The sequence below is a fragment of the Antedon bifida genome, chromosome 1 (genome assembly GCF_963402885.1).
Source record: "Antedon bifida chromosome 1, ecAntBifi1.1, whole genome shotgun sequence".
Lineage (NCBI taxonomy): Eukaryota > Metazoa > Echinodermata > Crinoidea > Comatulida > Antedonidae > Antedon > Antedon bifida.
The window spans coordinates 9,180,400-9,208,355 of record NC_136226.1 but is presented as its reverse complement, the minus strand read 5'-3'; the positions used below and the strand labels follow the sequence as shown (position 1 = coordinate 9,208,355).

Sequence of the window (27,956 nt, the reverse complement as noted above, 5' to 3'; positions counted from 1 at the left end):
GCCAATCAGAGCGCAGATATCGTACTCATCAGAGCAAGCAGCAGGTTGAATCATCGATGTATTTTTTAGGCGGAGAGGATTCTGCTATTAATATTTAATCATCAATTTATCCGAATTGAATACGATTATCTTATTACTAAGGTTTGTGCCATCGTTAAATCATATTGTAGCACCTATAGAACTATATATACGAAATATATACACCTGTTGTTTCTGTCTAGCCCGCCTCTTCTGATTCAGTGTACCGTTCTAAGCCTGGGGTTGCCAATCGAAAGTGGTACCTAGCCGTACTCTCTCTCGCGTACTGGTGTGAGGTAGGTAAACAAACGACTATTTGGTAGTACAACAGCAGTACTGTCAGGTACCACGCATTGTTATTCATATATTACTCATATAATAGATTTCGTAGCCTACAATATTTTATTAGGATCAGAGGATGGTTGTTTTTTAAATAACATTCGATACTAATAATTTCACAAAACAATGAAACAAGTAGAAACTAGAAGTTGAAAAATATTTCATATTTGATATTTATTATTCTTTTAGATAAGTGTCAATTAAAAATGGAATTTGCATCAAGCCATGTGTTAAATTATGATGATTCAGATGAAGAATTTATCTCTGAAGGAGAGTACAAGTTTGGAATAGGTGGCAGGTATTTTGATTCATTTATTATTTTTTTATATAGTACAAGACTTTCGACCCCCTTATTTTCAATAATCAGCCGTGGATTTAGGTAGGGGCTAAACAGGCTTTTTAGCCCTCCCTAAAATTTAACAGCCATGTCTTATCTCTAAATAAAATAATTACCTTTTTTATTTTTCTTCAACCCGACGGATCATTTTTATCATTTATGAAATATTTAGCCTCCACCTAATCTATAATGCTGGATCCGCCCCTGATAATAGTAGGTGTGAATCCAGGATTTTGTAAGAGAAGTGCTATAATATATAATTTTGATTATTAGTCTTGAACCCATTAATCTCACATTATAGTCCGATCCCTTACAATTATACCACATATCACTCTCTTTTGGGTTTGGTACTAGTTGCTTCAGGTAGATTTTTACCCAATGCTTAACGAAGCATGTGACAGTGAGTCAAAACTGTTGGTAGTATGATTTTAATAATTAACTAGCAAAAGTTTATCATTCAAAATATTAATTTCTTTTTTGACAGTGCAAAGTATGCTGCCAGTACAGGACGTACTGTGGCTCCTGGCGGTAGAAGTTTTGTCCAATCAGAAGGTACTGTATAGTGTACAAAAAAGATTATAAAATAGTCACCAATAAGAGTACAATTTTTATCATTTTCAAAAATGAAAATCATTTAAATCAATGTTGTATTTCAAAAAAGATCAAATTTTTATATATTTTTTAAGCATTTTTCTTATTGAAAGTTACTGTATTGTGAGTCTTTTGTTTCTATTTTTTCTGTAATAGTTCCTCCTTAAAATAGGCCTAGATTCGAAATTAAAAAAAGGCTTTTCTGTTTCCAATTTCGATGATTATACTATTCTAAGCCTACATTGTTTATTTTCTTATACAAATGCCTGTCGTTTACAGATATATATTTAGCAATAAGCAATAACTTCCTCCATTGTACAATTAAATTATACCCAGAAGTTGGTTATTCATTATTATTGTTACACTTCAGTGAAAATTCCACAATAGAGTACCACAATAGACTTTTGACTTCATAACATTGTACAAAATATGCGTAATATTCATAAAATGTATTGATCTATTGGCCTTCATACGTTTGTATTAGTAACTTATTTTATGCTTATGGGTTTATTCTAACATTTACCCATTGGTAATGATAATTGCCATGACTATTTTGAGACAAACTTAATTACATCCTTTATTGGGTTAATTTGTCATTTTTACTTTACAGCAACTTACGGTGAAAGTATAAGGGGTTGTCGCAGAAATTATGCCTTGTCAAATGAAGGTTTGATAGCTCGTCATTTAGTTGCTCACCAGTATTTTTGCAAGCAGCACATAAACCTTATTCATTAGTTTAAACCATGATTAGATTTAGAAATGATACTGAGAATTTATAATAAACCTATCCATGTCTTTCATCATTATCTTTTTCACATCTGCAAAATGTAACAACTTGTAACCAGGTTTGAATACAATTTTGTGGAAAATCTCCTGAGATTTCACAGTGGTCTCTTGTGAAATCTCGGAAGAAAAACACACCAACAAGAGGCCTGTGTTTTTGTCCCGAGATGTTCCGAGTTTTTGCTGCGCACGCATGTATTGCCCTGGTATTAACTGACCAATCATAGTAATCAAATAGCGCGCAACTATTCTTTCCTCCACAGATTTCACAAGGTTCGTGTATAAAAACATGTAATAAGTCGGGCGAATCCATCTGGTTACAAGTTGTAACAATTTATACATATGTGAAAAGGGTATTAGTTGGAACATGGAGGTATTAATCTAGACATAATTCCTTCATTGTTTGTAATGTTGCTGACTATTTCATATTTCCCTGTACATATCATTGACTGAAATATCTCATACCCACTTATACTCCAGAAGATGTTTGTTTGTAGCACTTAGCATTAGTACATCCCACAAATTGCTTGTGTTTTTAAGGTAATAGTGTGGCAGTTGTTACCAATTTTCGATATCTGCTTTCCATTTAATAATATCCATTTTTGCTACTGCTTATAATTTTTATTTTCATAGTACAAAACATCTACAAACATGGCATCAATATTATTTTATTTTAACTACATCCAACAGTGAAAAATCGCCAATTATAGGATGTCTTAAAAATATTTAGATATAAATATATACGTTTATTATAGTTAAATCTCCCGTAAGACCCTTCTACTTGCCCAAAATCTTGGATTATTTTTCATAATTCATTTTCAATGCTGTAGTACAAAAAAATTAGAACCCCTTTTAAAGCTCGTCTACACTATCAATCTTTCTGTGACAAAATGTGTGATGTGCCCAAATATGGTAGTGATATGCCCAAACATGACATCATCATGTCTATATGTGGGCACATCACACATTTTTTTGTCACATAAAGTTTGATAGTGTAGATAGAGTTTTAGGATGTCTGGTTTTCGAGATAGATGGTGTACATCACAATTATACCTGATTCACATGTAACACACAAATGCAACAAACTGTTAGTTCCATTTTGTAAGATTGTTTTAAATGTGACTTAGAATTAGAATGAATTTCCCAATAGTTGCATGTTTGCTTTTTATTGTTACATTTATCTATTTTTACCAATTTCCTGATTGCAGTGTTTACATTGTACAATATGTATACATGTCTGGTGCATGCTAATTTTTAAAATCATGTTATTCCCTCCATATGATTGCATATTCTTATGTATTCTGTACTACATTTTTTCCTAGCATTACACACTCATAATGTGTTGATTAAAGCTGTTCTAGCCATATTAATTATGATATGGCATTATACCACCTCTGCTGAAAGTAATTATATATGTAAATTTGCTGCTTAAGAAGCAAAGATGAGAATTTTGCTTTAGTTCAATAATACAATATTCTATAGTTCCTACACAAATGAGATGAAATTACTGTAGTATAGTGTACTTCCACACGTTTATTACTACAGTATTGTAATGTGTTGTAATTGTAGTAAGCACATTAGTTCATTTTGATCTAAAGCATTTAAGTTAAATATTATTTTTATCAGAAGCCATATGAAAGTCAGGCATTTGGAAGAACCAAGAGGTTTAAAAGTGTTTCTGTGTTTAAATCATACTTTTCTATTTATCTATTGCAGGTAATTATGATAATGTTGGTTTAGTTGGTCAGAAGTCAGAACCCTCTGAAGGTAAAGTACATTACTGTCAAACTTTGTTTTCGAAGTACTTAAAGTTAGTGAAAATATTATGTAAGTTTGTTATTGCTATTTTCATGCTTGTACCGTACTACTGGTGTGCCATGTTGGACATTGTTATCCCCAGTTGTCAAAAAAGAATAATACTATAAATATCAAAATGTTACACGATTTAATATTAAGAAGAAACTTGTGATACTGTACGTTTTTGATTAAAATAATTCCATACAAGGACAGTAACAACTAATAACCATAACAAAATAATGTATGTAAATGAGAGGCAATATATAACTGGATATATAAGGAATTACAAAGAAAATTAAATATATTAAAATTTAACTGTTTTCTAATAATAAAACTTGCTTACGCAAGGACGGAAAGCTCACGGAAAGTGATTTGACCAACCGCAATACGAACTACTGTCTCACTTGCATTTTGTCCAAGTGGTAACCATGCTTATTAATGATAATAAAAACATACTAATCTTTGTATGATGAATTCATTAAATAATCATAATCCACAATCAACTTTTATTATAGGTTATTACAAAGACTTAATTAATAATTATATATTTGTTAATAATGTCTTGAAAGCAAGAAAATTAATTAGAACATGGATAGAGTATTGTATCTATGCCTATTGTTATTGTAAATGTGTACTTATATAACAGTGTTATTGGGGATGTGCTGATTATATTTATTTTTTGGGAGTAATACCTTTAAATTATTAGATTAGATTAAAACAGAAAACGTAAAACATACAACTTGGAAGCTTTTTTTATATTCAATTGTGATTAATAATGTAACATTTGATTTTCCAGAAGCAATATACGATAACAGGACATTTGATAGACCAGAAGCTATTTACGATAACAAAATTCCATCAAAAAATAAGCCAAAAGTTCCAGAAGGTTTATATGCTGAACTGGGAGCGCATGATTCACACCACTACTCAGAATTAAGCGGTAAAAAAAATAAATTCTTGTATTAATCATTTGTAATTAAAAGATAGAAAAGAAATCCATGGATTGAACTTGAACTTTATTATCGCAATTCATTATACATAAATAAAAGTTGAACATAAAATATCGCATATAAAAAATATAAAACATTGCACTCAAAAGATAATCAAAGATTATGGATGTGCGGTGAATAAGATCAAAACTGAAGGCTCTTGAAAATGAGTTAAAATCAATAATACGATAATTGTTCCATGAAGTCAGCTTACCTGGGTATAACTAAGCCTGAACCATAGAGGATCAGAACAAGACATTTTATGGGAAAAGATTACAACTGAAGCAAAAGATGAGATGAATAGACTAGGTACAGCATATTATGGTTGACATAAAATGATATGGTCTAGATCATAGCTTACCTGGATAAACCAACAATAGCCCTTTCTCCTGGAAGAGCGAGATATAACTCGAAAAGTAGACATTTTTATTCCCTCTACACAAATGGTATAGTCCATGAAATATGCCCTCAAATGGAAGCCTCCCCACAAACCACCATCATCATTTGCTGTTGGTTTGTGTAATATGAAGACATCACATGATTAGCACACTCTCTCCTCTCTTTTGAAACGTATTCAGGCATATACGCTTTCCACCATTTGTTTCCATATTTTTCTGTTTTGGGCCGGATGGTTAGTTATTGAGCTAAAGTCTACATTTTTTCCTTTTAAATCTTTTTTTAGTTGGTTTATCCAGTTATCTTTTGGTCTTCCTGGTGGTCTTATTACTTTCTTTTTAGTTTCCTTCATTAGCACAGTTGCTTGGAAATCCTGAGCGCTCTGTAGCGGGAAAAAATAATACTATAAATAATGTAATTTTTTTCTTTTAGCGAATGCTCCGCCATTGCCTCCAGAAAATAGAAAAAAGACTAAAGAAGGTAACTAACTATAAACAACCTTGAGACAGAATTTCATAATAGTCGTGTCTCATATACAATTTTTACAATGGCCTTTTGTAATATCAATAAAAACTAGACATGAAACTCGTCACTTTGACGAGTTAGTTATCCGCACCACGACAAACGCCACGTGCACGTCATACGTTGGAATATTGCACACAGATAAAGATTATGGCATTATGACAAGAACTGAGGAATATGACATGCTGTTAGTGCTGAATTTTGTGTCATATAGTATATACATGCAAACAGTATAAGCTGTATACATATTACATACAGTGTAGAATAGGTGAAATTACGGGACCCGCCATTTATTCCAATTTTTAACATGGCGACGGTATCAAAATGAAACACTTAGATAGCAATTTCAGAAGGAAATTATCTCAGGAACAACATATTAACGTGTAGAAGAAATTTGAATACGTAAAATATAGATGCGCACCCTTTTAAATGTGATGAACTATTACGCAAAATATGAAAATACGACTTTTTTTATTCAACTGGCCATATGATGACGTCACAACATCCGATTGGCAAAATGTTTACATGAATTCGTATCTACAATCCAATAGCTTCCAGAAAACGTTTTAATCGTGATTATCACATTTTATTCTTACGAGCTATTACAGATTAAAATTTACTGTAAAGATGAAATTAATGACCCACGTAATTAAAATTTTTAGGCATGATGACGTCATAAAAATTAAAATATTTTTATCTCATGCTAAAGAAAGTTGATTGACCTACACAATATATAAATGTAGGAGAAAAAGGAATACAGATAAGCGCGATGCGCTCCATTGAATGTGATGAGCAATAACGAAAGAGACAAAAATCCTATATTTTACATTCGTGTGGCCATACGATGACGTCACAATGTTTTTTTAGCCTTATTGATGCATGATCCGATATCTACAACTCATCAACTTCTAGATTTTGTAATAAAAATAAACGGTTAACGGTTTACTTTAGAAACTATGACTGTTTAAAAAAAGACATAATTTTGACGATTTTTTAAGCTTTTTCATAAAAAACGCGCACGAATTGTCTAATTCAACGTGTTCGTATGGCGTTATTTAAACTGGAAAAGGTCTAAATTGTTTTCAAAATCACTGGGAAAGGCTTGAAAAATATAATTCAAGAGAAAAAAATATGTTTTTAACGCTATGTGCGCACCGCGCGCATAAAAAATTGCGCGCCCGTGGGAATTTTTGACATGCTCAAAATGACAAGAAACGCGTAAAAAGTTGATTAGAAATTAATTTTGCGCATTTTGAAATTTTAAATGCGCGTGCGCGCGTAACTTCTTGTCAAACATGCCATTTTTAATCCGTAGAAAGTTTGCCCCTGATATGACTTAAATTTTGTCAAAGTGTCAATACTAAATGACTTTTGGTTTTTAATCTATGATCAATCATTGAAATTCATAAAATTGCGCATAAGTCACGTTGCGCAACTATGACGTCATTCAAAAATAGGAGGTGCACAACTTCACGTAAATGCCCATATGTTGTCAAAGTTATGAAATGTTATGTTTACACATTTTAGAGGAACACGACTCACAAAAAGGAAGGAAGGAAAGAAGAATAATACAGAAAAAAAATATTGATCTCATACAATTACAAGGAGTTATCCGCTTGGTATACCAAGCGGATAACTAAAAACACTTCACTGGAACATTTTGTTTTCCTGGTGAAGGCCACTGTACTATTCATAGTGGTAAACCACAAAACTGTATCATCACGTTTTTTTGTTATGTTGTTTATATGTATACATTTTATTTATTATGGTATCAGGTAGTTAAAATAATAACAAAGCAAAGATATATTAATATTATATCAACTATTCAAAATGCCAACCTGTGAATAGACATTTGTCTGGATATAGTAAATTTATCATCTTCTTTTAATATCCCAAAACTATCGGAGCACAGAATTGAATATTGAATGAAATTTGTAAAAGGGCTGTAAAGGACACATTCAGCAGTTTGGTTGTAATGAATTTCTTTTTAATTTTGTCTTGATATGTGAAATCATTATTTTTTTTTCATTTTTTTCCTATGGAATAACTTAATTAAAACTGCAACATTTTATAAATCTTTATTTTTCATTATTTTGGGAGACAATAACCTGAAAATTACAGTTTATAAAAAAATAAACATAAACGCAAAGAAAATGTAACTTTAGAAAAAGAAAAAAAGATGATAAACTTACTAATTTTTTTCATTTACATTTTATTCACAGAAAGTAAACCCATGAAGTATAGACGAGCAGATACAAATGTTGTTGCTGTTAAATTTGAATCTTTAGTAAAATCTGTCGACTTTTCACCAGGGGAGGCTATATTTTGTGAAAACTGTTCTGCAGCTTTTTCGCATATCAGCAAAATCATAGATGGACAGGTACCTGATATTCATATTGTTTAGGGAAATGATGGTTTATGGGATGAGGTGGTTTATGGGATGAGGTGGTTTATGGGATGAGGCAGTATATGGGATGAGGCAGTATATGGGATGAGGTAGTTAATGGGAAGAGGTGGTTTATGGGATGAAGCTGTTTATGGGATGAGTTGCTTTATGGGATGGGGTGGTTTATAGGAAGAGGTGGTTTATGAGATGAAGTGGTTTATGGGATGTGGTGGTTTATGAGATGAAGTGGTTTATAGAATGCGGTGGTTTATGGGATGCAGTGGTTTATGTGATGAGGTGGTTTATGGGATGCAGTGGTTTATGGAATGGGGTGGTTTATGGGATGTGGTTTATGGTCTAAATATTCTATCTATTCTATTGTAGATATTATAATGAAACATTTGTTTGTCATATCGTAGTACCATCCAGACAACATCATTTATATTTTATGGGGAAGCCGTACAATTAATCAAGTCATATTTAATAGTACTGTACCATTCCCATTCACTTTAAATTACTGAAAACTAATTTCTTAGTTATGAATTTGCTAAAGCAGCCTCAACTATATGTAGGTTTCCATCTATGTTTGTTGTCTTGAATATCATTTTTATTAGTTTCAAAGTCCACATATTTAATGTGATAAGAATATAATTACATTGCTGTGTATGATTAATTCACTTTCAATTCAATATAAATTTGAAAATTAAAGTCATATTTTTTGTTGTCATAAAAAACAGTGACTGACTCCATTATTTTGCTTTTATAATTCTCTACAGTTTTGGAAATGTGAGTTTTGCGAAGCCGAGAATATAAGTGAAAAATTTGCAATTCAAGATAAATTAGAAAAAGATGATGTTACCTATATATTAAATGAAGGATCTGGAACCGAGGCTGATTCGGCCATCTTGTTTTGTTTAGATATCTCTGGAAGCATGTGCGTCACAACTGAGGTATTTTTTCTGTGATCATTCTTTAAATAAAGTTGTAATCGACGATAAAATCTGTTTCACTGTAGTAAAATTCAACATAAAATACTTAAAAACCCAGTGTGTTTTCATATCCAATGTTATACAATACCTAAATAAATTACAGTCATTTGATTGGATGATTGTGGGTCACATGGCGTGCAATAGTACGCACTATTCCAGTAAAAGACTACAGTTCAAGTCGTGGAATGTTATCAGAGACTTTCTCAATGGTTTGAGTTTAGTAAAATATACAAACAGTAGAATCCTTCTTGTGTATGGGACACTTTCCTGTCAAATGAGGAATAATATGCTTTAACAATATGGCTAATCAATATTCTAATATGTCCACACGTAAATGGAAATGATCAAAATGTTATCAGACTTTCTCAATGGTTTTAATTTAGTAAAATATACATACAGTAGAACCCTTTGTAAATCCATATTTATGGGACACTTTCCTGTCAAATGAGGAATACAGTACTTGGCTAACCAACATTCTAATATGTCCGCAGGTGAATGGAAATGATCAACTGATGAGATCAAACGATGCAAATATTGCACTGATGGAAAGTCGTAAGCAGTTTGATGAGCCGCGGTATGTTTCATACCCTGGTGCTACTGTACAACCAAAGACATACATTTCAAGATTACAGGTATGGTATAGTAAAATTCCCTCCTTTAGGCACCCCTATTCTGGACACACTTTCATGTGAAACGAACACGGTAGAACTCCTTTCTTTAGGACACCCTATTCAGGACACACTTTCATGTGAAACGAACACGGTAGAACTCCTTTCTTTAGGCACCCCTATTCTGGACACACTTTCATGTGAAACGAACACGGTAGAACTCCTTTCTTTAGGCACCCCTATTCTGGACACACTTTCATGTGAAACGAACACGGTAGAACTCCTTTCTTTAGGACACCCTATTCAGGACACACTTTCATGTGAAACGAACACGGTAGAACTCCTTTCTTTAGGCACCCCTATTCAGGACACACTTTCATGTGAAACGAACACGGTAGAACTCCTTTCTTTAGGACACCCTATTCAGGACACACGTTCATGTGAAATGAACAATGAAAATATATGTTTTTGTTCACACTGCAGTCAAACCACTCAAATCTTCTAACTTAAATTATTTCTTTCCATAATTTCTTGTTATTAATTTATAATTTTGTAGGCCATGCAATCAGCCATTGACACACAATTAACCAGGATGGAGAGAGAGCAACCGAACAAAAGAGTTGGAATTGTGGCATTTAATAATCGAGTAAGTTGTTTTCTTCTTGTGATAAGAAATTGGTGATATAAATATATATATATAGATTGATGCTACAAGCTTTATTGACAGTAAATTTAAATTATGAACTTTTATGTATTTTTGATAGACTATTAATATTATATGTTAAAGCTCCAGGATCTGCCCCTGTGTTGTGTAGATTAGTTGTACAGTATCAAGAAAAAGTAACTGAATATCTGAAAGTAGTACATTGTTGCCAAATAGATAACAGGACACACCCACCAATATTTTATATGCAAACAATTTAAACAGGACAAAGTTAGAAGATCGGAAGAACGTCGTACACCACATTAGTGTGAGAGGCTAGCATGTTACATGCTAGGTTTATTCTAACATGATTCTACTTCTACAATCAGGGGCGTAGGTTTATGGGTAGTGCGTTAGGGTCATAGACGGGGGTGGGGTGCGTTAGGGTCATGGGCTGGGGGTGGGGTAGTGTTAGTCCTGAATTTACAATTTTCGTACCCTCCCAGGCAGCAACCAGCCTATGCCACTGACAGTACTGTTATAAACCATATAAATATGATGTAATAATGTACTGCATTTTTATCAGGTTATTGTAGTTGGTGATGGCAGTAATCCACCAGTTATCCTTCATGAGGAACAGCTGCTTGAGAATGACGTCGTAGTTGAAGTTGGCCGCAGCATTCCCCTACCAGCTCCAATATCTCAAGTCAAGAGGTGTCTAGCTGATAAGGTTTTCAGGTAAATATTCTCTTCTTCACTAATATGCAGTGGCGTAATGCAGAGGCATGAGGCCCCTGGTTTAGGAACTAAGTGGCCCTCCAACACTTGAGGCCTCAGGCGTTTTTAGCCTTTTTCCGACATTTTTTAATGCCTGTTTTTTCTCTGGGCACTGCTCAGGGCCCCATAAGCTCCTGGCCCCTGATTTTAGCCAGTGAGCGCTCATAGCCACTGCTGTTTTTCTATTTTGAGTTTAGTTTCAGTTTCAGTTTTTATTTTCCAATATAAAACAAAGTGTAAATGAATATATGCATAAAAAATGGAAGGATGACCAAAAAAGAGCAAAGCTCGTACAGTGTTTGGCCACCTTAACAAAATAATTAATACATGATACAAACATAATTGAAGCACAGGACGAGACAATACTAGCTAAACATGTTGGCATATGAACTCAAAGATTGTGCGATAAAACCAAACAAAGCAAAAGAACAATGTAAATGTAAACATATTTGTATATTTAGTTGGTGGAGGAGATTAATTCTTTCTTTATGGTGATAAAAATGTATTTATACTATTATCAGTTAAACCATTTTATAGCTCCACTATTAAACATTAAATTTGTAGACCTAAATACAGTTCACTCCTTCCATTGACCTTATAGTACAGCTTACACCTAGTGGTTTCCTATTATCTTCACATTAGTTCCTATTATTTTTCAAAATTGTTTCCTTTACATGCTCAGTAATTGTATTTTTAGAAAGATAATCCTGATAAACGTCAAGCCTGTTAGATAGAAGTCAAGTGACGTAGAATTCACTAGAAATACTTGTTCAATAATGCTTTATGAACCGTTACTTACTATAAATAACTTTTTTTATGTCGTTGTTTGTTCAAAGTTACCTTTGTTAGGGTCAAATTGTATTCAGCCTACCTACAGTATCATAATTGATTGTTACAGTAATATGCATGAATTCATTTGTTTGTTTATTGCAGTATAACTTGTAAAACTTGTATGTATCACATAAAAAAAACCCAAAAATTGTAAAAATAAGTATAAAAATATAACTTAAATTAATTAAATATGCCAAATATATTAATCAATGTAATCTATCTGTAATTTTGAGACAAAAAAATGGGAATTTTATTTCCTAGAATTAAATAACTGAGAGGTGGTTGTGTCCTCTCCTAATTTAACTAATTTTGGAACAGTTCACTTTTTAAAATATTAAGCATATAGAATTGAGTTTCTGAATGAAAAGTACAGGTGTACTATAACTGGCCCACAATCTGTTTTTTGCTTCTAATAGTTTGATTTTTTGTGTCTATATTTATTATTAGGAATTTCCATATTTGCAAATCTATGAAAGAAATCATGTGTTTTGCTCTAAACATATCATATTATTGGATGTTAAAATGAAAATAATGTGGTAAACCTGATCTTGTATAGAACCTGTCTTTATTATAAAAATGTCTCTGTCTGAAAAGTTCAGATATACCTGACCACAATCTGTCTTCGGCTAATAATAATTTGATTTTTTGTTTCTAAATTTATTATTAGGAATTTCCATATTTGCAAATCTATGAAAGAAATCATGTGTTTTGCTCTAAACATATCATATGATATTATTGGACGTTAAAATGAATATAATAATCCTGTTATTATAAAAAAAGTCTCTGTTTGAAAAGTACCCTCACAATCCGTCCTTCCGCTACTAGTAATTTGATTTTTTGTTTCTATATTTATTAATAGGAATTTCCATATTTGCAAATCTATGAAAGAAATCATGTGTTTTGCTCTAAACATATCATATGATATTATTGGACGTTAAAATGAATATAATAATCCTGTTATTATAGAAAAAGTCTCTGTTTGAAAAGTACCCTCACAATCCGTCCTTCCGCTACTAGTAATTTGATTGATTTTTTTCTATATTTATTAATAGGAATTTCCGTATTTGCAAATCCATGAAAGAAATCATGTGTTTTGCTTTAAACATATCATATGATGTTATTGGACGTTAAAATGAAAATAATGTGGTAAACCTGATCCTGTTATAGAACCTGTCTTTATTATAAAAAAAAAAAACGTCTCTGTCTGAAAAGGGTAGGTATACCTGCCCACAATCCGTGTTCCGCTATTAATAATATGATTTTTTGTTTCTGTATTTATTATTAGGAATTTCCGTATTTGCAAAACCATGAAAGAAATCATGCTCTAAACATATCAATAATGTGGTAAACTTAATCCTGTATAGAACCTGTTTTTATATTATATAAATAATAATAATAATAATAGTTCATTTTATATAGCGCATATAAGCAAGCTCTCAATGCGCTGCACATTATTACCCCGGTCATTTTTTGGATCAAACATGTATCGAAACATACTCCCATAATAATGCAGCTAGTAATCAGTGCAAAGTTGTGTTTTGATCTAACCGGGTACCCATTTTATACACCTGTGTGGAGAGAGGCAAATGTAAGTAAAGTGTCTTGCCTAAAGAAAGCAATGCAGCGAGAGTTGGATTCAAACCACGATCTCACTATCAGTGATCCAACGTCCTCGTATAAATGTTCATCATGTTTATCAAAGCCATCTAAACCTACTAATTTATTGTGGCTTAAAGCAGCATATTGACATGTTTGACTGCGGCCCAAAATTGATGCAATAAAACATCTGTATTCCACGTCATCGTTTGGTATAGTTCTGTTATTAGTAACTGAAGGCCTTTTAATGTAGTTTTGGTTTTATATTTTGATAAGTTATAGGTGGAAACACAAGGCGTGGTTAAATGAATCGTCATGTATCTACAAAACTTTTTGCGGCATTATTATTAGAAAACAGATCTTTTGGAATCTTTTCAGTTCATATTTTTCTCCTTGTTTTCTAATAACATGTAACATTGTTTTGTCTTCTTTTACAAGTCAGTGTATCCATGAGGTTATGTTCTTTTATCGATTATTATTCCAACAAGAAATTTCTGACAAAAACTATTAAATGTTTTTAGCTCTATTGCACATTTTATTTTTCCTGATACAGAATACATTTTGTTCATAGCATTTTGCTGAGTTATATGTAGCTAATGTAATACTTTACAATAATAATATAATAATTATAAATATCCAAACAGAAATATACCATATTATGTTTTAAATAATTATAAATATCAACAATGGTGTTTAAAATGTTTCTTAATGCCAATAATGATTTAAGTTTAAATAATTCAATTAAATATAAACACAATTATTATATCACATTAAATACACATTATAAAGCTGATAAAATATATTTTGTGTTTCAAAATATTTTGAACTGATAAAAATACAGTTTACTAGTAAATTTCTTGATTATATTTTTAGATCTTTTAACAGTCTATCAAGTCCTATTGCAAAACTAATCGCCATATTGAGATTGGCACGATTTAGGCTCCAATAAGTCTGTTGATATAGTATATAAATAAAAACCAGAATTTTTAAAGTTTTGATATTGTTAAAATAACTCATAAACATGTTTACTTTGTATTTTTACTGAACAAAAACAAAACTTTTATGTTTATCTTTTAGTTTCATTTTTGTTTTAAAGGTAATTGCTTACAAATTTCTTGCATAATACAGCAAAGTTGTTTATATTACTTTATCACCATAAATTAGTGTATAGGCATGATTTTGAATATAAACAGTTTGTCATGTAAATAAGATAAATGCATATTTTTCCTGACCCGTGACAAAGCTTTCGAAAATACATTATTGATATTTTAAAATCGTCAGATTTTTTTTTCCAATTTTGTTAAAGTTTATACTCTTAATAGCTGTACACATTCTTTATAAGGGCGCCCTCTATTTTTTCTTCTTGTGTTTGGACTAGCGGTGTTAGATGTTGGCGGACTGCTTTTCTGAAGTGTTTCGGTTGTAATGTTTAATGAAAAAATCGTAAACACGGTTGTGATAACTTCGTTTTTACGGTCACTTGCTTCGTATATGCAGTTTTGTGTTTCTTCTAAGAGCTTCCCGTCTGTGTCATGCAGTTTTAAGTTCTCATATGTCACGTCCTTCTTCACTTCCTCCGATGAAACATTCTCTAATTCGTCCTGTGTATTTTTCTCTTCATGCGTTTCAATTTCTTTTTGTACAGCTTTATATATTTCTTCGGCATTGGTAGACTTAAACGTGAAAAAGTCATACTTCTTTTTACTTGAGTTAGACATTTCTATTGAGTAGTATGGGTGGAAAACTGAATGATTTTGTATGACATCACATCGCCAGCTGACAGTAGTCTTTAACGATGATGGCTCCCTCAAAGACAGCTCGTTATTATTTATGTTCAGTTCGTAATCTTCGCCAGACCGAAGTCGTTCGTCATCGGAAAAGTGTATGCTAATGTTAAACATCTTTAAATTCATTCTATAAAATAATACAAAATAAACCGTTTATTAATAAGATTGAATATTTCAGTTAACAATTAATAATATAATATTGTTAAATTTGAAATTATTGTAAAATGACTTTGGAATTAAAATTAACGATTCTTGAAAGAATCAATAACAACTAACATTAACACATCAATTTATATTTCATATTAAAATATCAATTTACAGGAATTGAAACTCTAAACCGCCCGGTGATACACTAATCAATTAATAATAAATATTACTAATTAATTATCATTGATTATGAAACAAATGAATGTGACTTACCAAATAATGAAGATAATAAATAGATAATGTTACTATTGATAGTAAAGAGGATCTCAGACAGGTGTGTAGTCGATAACATCAGATTTAATTCTGAATCACAAACTGAAAGCACTGAATTTATATGACTCTGCGTTTCCTGGATGACTGAAATAGCATTGTTCACTGTATACCTTTCAGTGTGAATGCACAGGAATAGGAAGTGCTTGTGGCGTAAGCCAATGGGAACTTCCCTAATTTCTCCATAATAGCGTAACTACCTGATTCTTAGGAATGTCTCTGCTATTTTGACCTTAGTCAGTAAATTAATATTAAGTAAATATTGGAGAGCGATTTGTATTTCATCTTGTAATTATGTGGTTGCGAGATTATTGCGAAATAAGAGTCTTGCACATGCGCGAATCAGTGAGCAAAAATTCTATAATAAAGAAAATTCATCGAATTTACACAGTGAGCATATTTTTCACAATTTTAACACAAAATTTATATATATATATATTTTTGTTTAATTTTTAAAATCATTACTGTGGAATTATAAAATAGTACTAGTAATAGTAAAGTAATTTTTAGTATTTAAAGTGGTTAAAATACTTGTTTTATAATCCTGAGGGTTTAATCCTGTTGCTAATTTACAACTCGTTCTTTCTCTTTCTATACTCCCTAAGCCTCAAATGATACTCTATAGCACAATGAATTATAGTTTATCCATCCTGTAAATGGCGAGTTTAGTGATAATTATTTATTATACAAAAATTTGTCTTTTTACATTTATTTTCTCAGCTGTTAATAAAACAGTTTTATTTTTTAAAATTAGTACACACTTCATTTTTTGTGTTTATTTTGTTTAACGAAAAATGTTGTATCTGACAGAAACATAACAAGCAATACTATATTGACCTTTGACTTTACAGTAAATCCTTATTAGGCAATGGCTAGAAACTATACAATAGTTATCATATTATGCTAATTGTTTATGAAAGTATAAACAGAAATAGGACACGGCAATGCACTAACATTCCTAAAAATGGAAATGTCAAATCATACTGTACATTAATTTCTGAGCCTATCGTAGGTCAATCATACCAAAAATGATAGTTCAGAAAATGTAGTACATGTTTCAGATACTGTAATAACACAAGTACATTTGATACAAAGCTAATCATTTTATCCTGTTCGTATGACCATTTTTATTTATTTTTATTAATTTTTTATAATAAAAAAATGTTTCTATGTTTATACAACCTACTTTATTTTAAGGTAAATTCAAAGTGTGGTAAATGGTGAATAATAGGAATACTTAAAAGTGCAGTGTAATTTAGTACCAAGCACCTTAATTAACGAGTCGTTGGATTTCTTTGTTATTATCGTTATTTGCTTTTTCCTGTTTATTTAGTAGACTATGAATAACTATGTGACACCCACTGACTCAACAAACACATTCTTGTCTTTTCATAATGAAAGGTTTCATTGTTGAAAATCACCTGTGATTTGCCAAATATATTTAACGAGTGGAAATTCCATTTTTAGGAATTATATTGCATTGCTAGTCCTGTTTTGAAGACTGTGTACCATTTTAAACTATTAGTGTAACACTGCTATAATTCTCTTATTCTGACCGTCAGGCCGACAAGTGACCATTTCTGTTTTATTTATTCCTTTCTCCTTACTCTAGCTATTAACATCACACATAGACTTACATACATACAAAATACATATGTTTCACTAGTACATTTTGTATGAAATCATTGTAGTATTAATATTAGGCTTACTTTTAAACTGTGGTGGCAGGTCATTACAGGGGCTACAGTGTACGGTGGGATATTGTGTTTTAAGTGTAAAAACAATTGCCAAAAACAAATAAATAATAGTTCATTTGAGGATTTCTTTGAAGGTGTAACAGTACACCTTCAACAAATTCTTCAAATGGACTATTATTTCGGTAACAAGAGAGAACTGACGTCAATCATATTGTGATTAGTTCTCGCGCAACCATAAAAATCACTAAGTTCTAATGTATGTAATGTAATGGTGAGTAAAACTGACCTAACCCTTGTCCTCAAGACGATGGTGAATAAAAAAAATTAAAAGAACTCCTTTTTTTAAAACCACATCACTGAGTCAACCAGCTTGTATAATTTTGTATATGATTATTGTGAAAATGTGCATGCATGAGCTTTTTTAGTGGACCAATCAGGACATGGCTAATATACTGGTTCTCTACTTGCAAATTAATAAGACTCCTCTCCCTAACACCCACCAACCCCACCCTTTCTGTCAATTCTAAAATTTGTCTAGACTGCATTTATGTGCATGTTTTACAAGTATGCATACACATACACACTTCTGCAAGTATGCATACACAGCCACAACGTTAACACAAGGACACCACCGAAATCAAGGTTCATGTATAACAATAATAATAATATAAGTATCTCTTCGGAGATCCCGCCTCATGAATAAAATACTGAAAGATGAGGGCGTATCAATTTGATCTCTGGTGCGCGTGCGTACAACTGAGGACTAGTGCTGTTCCGCTGTACCACGCCGAGAATGTTAAAGAGTCGCTATCCAATCGAGTTTGAACAATACCATGAAAGCCCCAGTGGTCTAATGGTTAGGACATCTGCATATCAAGCAGGCGGTCCGAGTTTGAGTCTCAGTTGGGGCGACTTTTTCTCATTCTCACAGATTTCCTCATCTTTATCGTTTCAAATTAATTAATTAAATTTCAGTATATCACCGGGCGGTTTAGAATTAATGTTCTTTGCCTGATTTGTTAATAATAATAATATAATATATAATTAATAATGAAATATAAGACACTTTTTAAACCGTTTTTGTAATGATCTTTATTTTTAACTTAAATATTTATGAACTGTAATTTTATGATGTACTATTTTAATCATTGTGTATTTTTATATTGTTATTCTACATTTTATACTTTATTTTTATACGATATTTTTATGTGATAAGTTAGCAAATGCAATTTCCAGTTTATTTGGACAATAACAGTTATCTGTATCTGTATCTTATATTAAGCAAAATGTTATTTGATTGTTTTAACAAAACTGTAATAGTGCTATATTAATCACTGGCGTTTAGGAATGATTTTCTAATGGAATGGTACTAATAAATTAATTATTATTCAATATCATTTCCTTGAAGTCAAAGTTCACATAATTAGGCATAAGTATTAATTAAAAAAAACAATGAAACCAAACAACCCTTTTCTGAAAATTAACATAAATACAGGAAATTACATATAATAATTTCATTCAGTGTAGTATGATCTAGTATCACTTGTACTGTATGTTTTATATATTATCACATTAGTTTTATTTGCTTTTTAAAATGCTAATAATAAAAGTAGTATGTACATATGTAAATATAAATATGGCATAACAAAATGTTAAAAAGGTAGGAATCGTAGGAATCTAAAATAATAAAGACTTTACACTGTCACAAATTCCATAATAATTTTAAACAAAAGTCATTGTTAGAAGACATGTTATAGTCCACCCTCCCAATACCAGACTTTCTGAAAACCGGAAACACTCCAAAACTGCAGACTTTTCTTTAGGTTAAAATGTTCCCAAATTCCCTTTTCCATTAAAAAACAGAATTTCTAGAAAACCAAACATATTAGGCCATTCTAAGTGTGTCGGGAATTGGGAGAGTCAGTTGACTGTAGTAAAATAAATATATTGTTCTGCAGAGCTCATTAAAGTGTAAGCAATATTGTCTATCTATAATATATGTAAAAGTAGCAACTATATGTTAGAATGGACCATAAATAGTAGTATTTTATTATGTAAAACGAGCAAATAAAACAATAAAAACAAAACTGAAACAAAGTATACAAGTACCTCGATATTAGATATCCTGGATTTTACAAACATTTATTCTTACATTATGGCATCATTTTATTTATTTAAATCTTATTATTCAGACAAAAACATTTTTAATATTGCAATTTATAAATTTTCTCGTACCAGTAATTTGTGTTTGATACCTCTAGTTACCTCTTAGTCTAATTGTAGAGTGTCTTATGTAGCAGTCTCTAGTCTAATTGCATATCTAGGCTCGGAGTCTTGGATTTTCTTTCCTATTTTACATTATTTTCAGCATTTTTGTTGCCTCTAAATTACTGTAATATATAAATACAGGAGGACCCCTTATTTTGGACACCCATATTCAGGAGACATTAAGGGTCAATGTATCTTAGCAACCTCTATTAAAGGGATACTTTTGGATCTTGGAAGGTAATAGGGGTTCTCTACTGTATATGGAACAAAGATATATTTAGTCTAAACTGTAGGAGATTTTGGTAGTAGCAAAAGATCTTGATAAGTGTGCTGTGGATTCTCATCAAATATTAGTCCCTGGTATTGCGGTTCTGGTTGCTTTTGCCCACTGCCACTCCTTACATTACCTGGTAGAGACAACATCTGCTTCTTTTTAACGAGCAGATCTTCAAAATGTTGCAACCGAGTTTGGATATGTTGCCCCTCTGTTGTTCGCAACTCAATAGTGCCCTCTCCGGCCATGCTGTTTTTTCCGCCACTAAAGCTAAACTTTTTTTCTTTTACGTTGCGTTCAACAATATTCTTGAATGGCCACCAGTACTCCATTTCACCTGTGGTCGCATTTTGCAGAGATATTCCTGTTATGTCCACTAACAGAACAATTTGACCAGAAAGTTTGAGATGTTTCGACAACTTTGTTTTTATAATCTCACCTGTATATGCATTCTCTGTAAAACAAACAATATATTGACAAAATGTTATGTTATGGTACAAAACATCAAAATGATTTAAAAAAAAATAAGGATAAAAAACACAAAAAATATGCATAGACAAATATATTGTACTATACTGATGTACATTATAAACTAGAGGTTATTTTGAATTCAAATTGATTTAGGATGTACATCTAGATACATGGGATATTAAGGGACACTAGTGTGGCCATCCACTATTAAGGTAACAATTTGTTTGGTCAAAAAGGTGTTCCCTTAACAGTTTTACTCTTTTTGACTTTTTTTTATTAATTATTATTTTTAATTTATATATATTACCTGATATATCACTAGCGCCAGGAATCTTATTACGAAGATAAAAATCAAAAGACATCTTCTCTATTTCTCGTTTCATATTTCGAACAATCTCTTGTCCAATTTTTGTCTCCTTGATAGCTAACATAAGTGTCCCTTCTCCAGTCACACTTCTGCGTCCAACTTCCATAAAAAAGCAACCCTCATTAGTGCCATATTGTCTTACGTGTTTGTAATCCCAGATGAGATCTCCGTGAGTGGTATATGGTTTGTGTAGGCTTGCTTGGTTTTTGTAAAGCTTAAACTCACAAGTTCCTGTTAAGTTCAGTTTATCAGAGAAAGAATTTTGTTGTACTGGCAGAGAATAAGTGTGGATTACCGGTCCTAATGTGGATGATGTGTTCACATATGCTGCCCTTACTGGTCTGTCCTTTTCTGCTATGTCCATGTTTGTTGCCCCTTTATCATTCTGATAATTAAAGTTTTCGTCTGTTGTGTTGCTTTTTGCTCCTGTGTTTGCACTTCCTCTGTTCTTGTCCCCTCCCCTTGTGTTTATGTAAGCATTTGAGTTTTTGTGACCATCTTCTGTATCTGTGTTTGCATAACTTGGTGTTTCCAAAGGGTTCCTGATACTGTTGATTGTTTTTTGAATATTAGATTCATATGTGTGCTCTGAAATGTGCAAAAATATAACCATATATTCATGGGTACATAGTCCAATCAAAGATAAACCTACTGTTTATTAATAGTAAATAGAAAATGTACTTCATAGACTAAGTGGATTGAAGTGTAATGTTTACATTGCAAATTAAAAATTAAACAATATTTAACATTGGATTGATTTCTGTATCTGCCTAGGTCACCTATGTTATACTGTGTGCATCATTTTTTATTGTAGGCCCTAAACCAGGTAAACCTGACATTAATCTTAGACTTACCTTCTGCCATTTTTCTAGTATTTAAAATTCTGTTTTGTCGACGATCTTTCCTCGTTTAAATCCTTTTAATATTTTACTGATTTGCTTTCAATCAGTTTCGACAATAAACGCATGAGGAAGTAAAAAAGTTTTTTTGTCGCCTCTTGTTTACATTCAATGAACTGTAAATTTGTTTTGTTAAGCTAAATAGATATGAGTATCAACATGCTCAGTTTATGAGGGTATGTTTATTGCTTCCTTTGTAATTCCAACTATAATATAAGGTAGTATTTTATACAAGGAAGACTATTAATAATATACAAACATGAATTTTCCTTTATGATGCAAATAATGAATTAGGTTTTAAAGTTAATTTTATAAAATACATGGGACTTAATACTTGAAATATCAAAGTGTGGGCAAAAATGGTTCTTTACAAATGGTTTAATATATAGATATGTAGGTTAACATGTGTCTTGCACTTCACATATAGTAGAATAAAAAAGTGGTGACCTAGACACACACCCTCCCCCAGCCCCACCCCACCCTAAATTGAGGAAATTGCAATAAGAAAGATAGGAGAGACACACACCCTCCCCCAGCCCCACCCCGCCCTAAATTTAGGAAATTGCAATAAGAAGGATAGGACATTATGTTAAGTTCAGTAGTTCATTTTACAATTTTTAGTCCCTGGAACCCACCCCCTCTAATTCCATAATCAGCTGCCCCCACCAGGTATTGTTTTTTTATTCAAATTTTAAAATAGAATTGAAAACATTTAAAACTCATAAGGAATCAAATAAAATATTATATAACATAATAAACTTCCACTGCAATGCCCTTATAAGGAAGTTTGTCATCTATATTCTTATTGAACTTTTCTAAGAAATCGCACTTTTTATATTTCAGCTTAAATGAAGTTGGACAAACCGCTTTGGGACCAGCTCTTCTAGTGTCTATTGCAATGGCATCGCAAAGGCCAGGTTCAAAGGTCATAGTTTGTACAGATGGAATGGCAAATATCGGTCTTGGTAGCCTTCTTTATACAGACACTGAGTATGAATATGAAGCTGCTTCTGTTTTCTATCAGGAGGCTGGCAAATATGCTTGTGCAAATGGGTAAGTGGTTGTCACGACTAAAAGGTAGAAAAAATATATCTCATGTTGCTTGCATCCCCGTATTTTAATAAAAATTTAACAAAAGTATATAAAAATAGAACTATGGGCCTGTTTCTGCCGATGCAAAATACAATACAAAAAAAAATGCATAATGACTTTATATAACATTGTTTGAAGGTTTGCATGGCGAAACCAAATGTTCATATAAAGTTTGTGGTACACCACATGTATTAATTCTGAAAAGAACTGTTGAGTTTCTCGACGTTTCGATCAATATGCTTTGATCGTCCTCAGGAGAGATATCTCTCAAAGCTGGCATATTGATCGAAACGTCGAGAAACTCAACAGTTCTTTTCAGAACTAATATACGTGGTATACTACAAACTTTATATCAAGATTTTATGTAAATTATTTTATTATTGAAATACATATTTAGTACAGTAAAGTATTCTATATGTTTTCAGAGTGTCTGTTTCTGTATTGACAATGGAAGGCGAAGATTGTCGTGTCATTGAACTGGGATCAGTAGCTGATGCTACAGGTGGTCAGGTAAATTTCATTGTTTTAATAAAAACCAAAACCATATTACTCATAGATATAAATACATCATCCATCTATAGTGGAAAGGTCAGGCATTTGTTATATCCTTCATACATCCTTTTCATATCCTTTTATTTTTAACCAACGACTATTAAGTGTTGTTTGACCTAATCTTGATTCAGGATTCTGTACAGCTATAAGGGGTATGGGATTCTTCCTTAGTATTAGTATGCAATGCCGTTGAAAAGTCAAGTGTGTGCAAAATTAGTTTAAAGAAGAATTAAGATGTAGACCCTGGTATCAACCAGATATTTTCTTACCATTTCTAGGATCTATTATTTATTGCTGTCATGAATGCACTGCAAATATTTCAAACTAGGAAGTTTGCCAGTGAAATCTACCCCAGAAATTGTCATAATAGTAATAATCCTATAGTCTATTTAATTATGGTTAAACTTGTTCACCTCAACAGTGTTTTTTTCAACAAGGTTGTAAAGAACTTTCTACTAAATACAATTAAATATAGAATTTTAAAAACATGTAATTACAGTTTTTCTTTCTAAACATTATTATTCCTTACAGTATTCCTTTTTTTAAATTCTTAAAACCAAAATGATGTCATTATAGGTCAATATTGTTCAACCTAACAATTTATCTGAAGAATTTGGTAGCATTCTGCAGGATCCAATCTTAGCTTGCAAAGTTTCAGCAAAATTGATACTACACAAAGGAATGTAAGTAGTAGACTTTTATCAAACAATAAAGAATTATTGATTTAATATAATTCAGTCGGTAAAAGTATATAAAATGTAAAATAAGTTTTGGATAGGGATTAAAAATGTAAATAAATTATATAGCAGAATTCTTACTTAATAGTAAAAGTCCATGTACTGTATACTGCCCTCATATAGATTGGCTGTTTAAATGTGTAAGGTATTGGATGCAAAAATTCTAACGTAATAAAGTCCCTATAATTTATCTATAAATATTTTTATTTTAGGTATTTTCGGAATGAAGATACAGAGGGCAGCGTAGTGAGTCGTAACATTGGCAACGTCACAAGTGACTCTGAAGCTACTTTTGAATTTGGTGTACGAAAAAAGGCAGTTATGCAAGGTTTGATGTTATACTAATATTATTGAATATAATATTTAATATAAATCCAAAGGCAAATTACTGACAATGCTGTGGATATCAGTGGCTGGAGATACAATAAGCAAAAAGTAAAATAGTCAGAACAACAGCAGAGCTTTTTGTCAACACTAGCCCTTCATATTATTTAATATAATATATGTAGTACCTGACCAAGTTGTTCCTCATAATACTTTGTGTTGGAACGTACGGAGCAAACTTCCAGCATGGATATGACATAACAGTTATCCAATCAATTATTTAATTGATTTATTGTCTTTGATTCAATACATGAAACATGACAGAATTCCAAATACTTTGCCTAATTAAATTTGTCAGCATTAGTGGCTTATTGTTTTCCTTTTTACCTAAATCATAGTAATTAAAATGGTTTATTGTCTATGTGATTCATTCATTTTACCCACAGTGCTCTATGATAACCTTGGTGGAACGATGGTAGGCTCCGACCAAGCAGCAGGTAAGCCTTTAATTGTTTTAATGAAATGATTCACAATGGGGAAAAAACCTTCATAGATCACAAAATAATTGAAAATAAATTTGATTTTCTGAAATTTTTCTTATAAAGGATAATTGTTTTCTGATAATTGTTAATTAATATATGGTAACAATTTGTATTTAGATTGAATGTACAAAATTAAGCTACTTGTCAATATAAACAATTACCGTTTCCCTATTTTCAGAGGAGCCAATATACGATACTGTGATGGCAACAAGTGCGATTGAAGGATTAGAACGTCTGCCTTTCCAGTTGCAGATACGTTACACAACTCGTACCGGATCAGAGTGTCTACGTATTATAACCATGGATAGACCAGTGACAAAGGACCGTCAGTTTGCTGAGCAAAGCAAGTCTTTTTAATTTTGTTCTACCTCAAAGCCTGCATATTTCTAGTTTTGGTTTTTCTCAAAGCACTGAAGTTCAGAAAGCAATTGTCACCCCCACCCCCACCCAATTGATATTTCAACCAAATAAACTATTCTTTAAGCAGCTCTTAATTTGCTCAACTATATATACATACTCATCCAACATTTCTGGCTCAAAAATATTTCCATTGCTTGGTAATTACGCACACCATATTATTCTATCAATTATCAATTTGATTTTTATTGTTTTTTTAGACTTAAATGTAGCGGTTCTTGGGACACATGCAGCTCAATCAACTGCTAAACTTGCAGTAGATGGTCTGTATGGAGAGGCGCGTCTAAACGCAATTGTGACACAGAAGTTAGTTGAGCGACATGTGTAAGTACAGAAAGTATAGCCTACGGAATATTTGCTATAATGATAATTTTGGATGATTATAATTGGAGACAAGTTTTGAAAATTATTTTTATTATTATTGTTCTTATATATTAGTCTGTCTATATTAGACAGATTAACATATTTTTACTGATAGAGGGCACTCTTCATTTATTTTGTATTTTGCAGGCAACAAAAGGAAGAAGATGACGAAGGGATTTACCAAACGTTTGTTAGCAATCTAGCACCTATTGACTCAGAACTTAACAGAGTCGCTGATGTAAGATAGTGAATCTGTTTTAACTTTAAAACCACCCTGTGTAAACAATATGCTTGTTTGTGATATTTATTATTATTTTTATTATTATTCTGGAACTGTATATATTCATACAAGTAGTGTGTTGTGGGCAAAGAAAGAATGAGATAAGACATAGACATAAGACATAGACAAAACACATAAGAAAACTTTATTACCAACAATTTGAAGGAACTACAAGCGCTTGCAATCAAACATATATAAAAATAAAGAGATATACAAATTGCCAGTCCTTGGCAATTGACTGTTTAGTTTTATTTATAATAAGATACATATTTTAATATCACAAATAGTTGTAGAACCTCTCACAGATTGACCGTTTAAAACATAGTTATATCAGCTATATTATCACCACTCAATATTAATTCTTTTAGGCTAACAGTCAAGAAATGAATGCCAGTCCAAGTGAAGAAGAAGAGGCATCCAGTCCAAAGGACAAGAAAGCTAAGAAGAAGTCCAAAAAAGTGAGCAGGAATACACTTGTTTTCATAACTGTGCCTTTCTACATCCAGTTTCATAACGTCTATGAGTGCTCACTGGCTAAACCCAGGGCCCCCGGATCTTACGGGACCCTGATCTATGTGTCCAGATGAAAAAACAGGCATTAAAATATGTCAAAAAAGGCTAAAAACCCGAGACCTCCAGCATTGGAGGGCCACTTGGGCTTCCTAAGCCAGGGGCCTCAGGCCTTTGCTTTACGCCATTTTTCTAAAAAATGATTTTAAATTGTTTTTGTTTTTCTTATAGGGCAAAATTTGGCGAAAGAAGGTAACAGATCGGTCAGCAAGTATCTTTTACAAAACAAAAAACGTGACTGGCAAGGATTTTTATGTTTAGATACAATATTATTTGCTACTGCTGGTCAGTACAACTCGGTTTCTTAACCTTTGACCTTTTTAAATCGATTACTGTTGTACCAAAATTATGGAGGAATTTTTGCAAGCATGTTTTAGGTACATGATCATTAAAAGAATGTACACACATACTTAAAGTCATGTTCACACTAAGCCTGAATCAGTTTCAATGTGAATGTAGCTTTATACTCTTTACATTCTGTTCAGACGATTCAGAGCGTAACAGCTAGTCTTATTGGTATTTAATCATTCCATTAATACTTTCAATGCATTAATTAATAATACATTTATTTGTATATATATCTGTTTTACCTTTGTATTACTATAGAAATTTAAGATATTATTATCATACTAATACAGTGATATCAAAATTTGATATTTGCTGTTACCATATAATTTATATACCACCTTGACTATAGTATATTTTGATCGTTAATGACATTAAAATATTAATTGGTTTATATAATTATTAACATATTATTCAGAGATCTAATATATTTTAGTATATAATATTTATAATGAATTTTAATAGTACAGTATTATTAATTATTTACTAAAAACTTTGTTTTCCTGTATAATATACAGTTTATCTTATTATTTAATGAATTATGTAATTATACAGTTGGTTCTTATACAATTTTATTCCATTTTTAATACATTTTAATAATGTACTGCTTTTCACTGCTGAAATATATGTGTAGCTAAAATTATATTTTCCTCAGAGAATTTCTTTTAGCTTTGAGTAGTTTTTGTACACTGCAGCTCTTTCAAAAAAGAAATTTTATCTTTTAGAATTATGTTATTTTATGAATTATTGTAGAACATCATTCATGTGGGTTTGTTAGATATACTTTATCATTTTAACTTTTATAATAAATAAATGATCAACTGATCCTTTATTATGCACAAATAACTGTTAATATGGTGATCATTTATTCATATTATTTTATTAGGTTCTT

At 31.6% G+C, this 27,956-nt stretch overlaps 3 protein-coding genes across 5 annotated transcripts; 1 reads left to right on the top strand and 2 right to left on the bottom strand.

Moving 5' to 3' along the window:
• LOC144840742 (circularly permutated Ras protein 1-like) lies at positions 1–27,933 on the top strand. 3 transcript variants are annotated; one of them, XM_078696735.1, is made up of 22 exons: positions 1–141; positions 547–655; positions 1,179–1,246; positions 1,896–1,952; positions 3,785–3,835; positions 4,662–4,805; positions 5,683–5,730; positions 7,995–8,152; positions 8,935–9,108; positions 9,639–9,779; positions 10,312–10,401; positions 10,985–11,136; positions 22,686–22,895; positions 23,360–23,444; positions 24,063–24,169; positions 24,436–24,551; positions 24,994–25,044; positions 25,268–25,432; positions 25,707–25,830; positions 26,017–26,107; positions 26,518–26,607; positions 26,891–27,933. In XM_078696735.1, exons 2-22 carry the CDS (start codon positions 564–566, stop codon positions 26,978–26,980), a joined length of 2,304 nt encoding a protein of 767 aa, XP_078552861.1. In that variant the 5' UTR covers positions 1–141; positions 547–563; the 3' UTR covers positions 26,981–27,933. The 3 variants fall into 3 exon arrangements, with proteins under 3 accessions (XP_078552861.1, XP_078552879.1, XP_078552870.1); XM_078696744.1 differs by having other exon boundaries at positions 61–314; XM_078696753.1 differs by lacking the exon at positions 1,896–1,952.
• On the bottom strand, positions 14,214–15,910 carry LOC144853688 (uncharacterized). Its single transcript, XM_078711459.1, has 2 exons — positions 15,810–15,910; positions 14,214–15,516 (listed from the first exon to the last, which is right to left on the bottom strand). The coding sequence occupies exon 2, from the start codon at positions 15,513–15,515 to the stop codon at positions 14,910–14,912; it is 606 nt and encodes a 201-aa protein (XP_078567585.1). The 5' UTR covers position 15,516; positions 15,810–15,910; the 3' UTR covers positions 14,214–14,909.
• Positions 18,669–21,941, bottom strand: LOC144853670 (uncharacterized). Its single transcript, XM_078711437.1, has 3 exons — positions 21,798–21,941; positions 20,884–21,531; positions 18,669–20,559 (listed from the first exon to the last, which is right to left on the bottom strand). Exons 1-3 carry the CDS (start codon positions 21,805–21,807, stop codon positions 20,114–20,116), a joined length of 1,104 nt encoding a protein of 367 aa, XP_078567563.1. The 5' UTR covers positions 21,808–21,941; the 3' UTR covers positions 18,669–20,113.
• Positions 27,934–27,956: the final 23 nt, after the last annotated feature.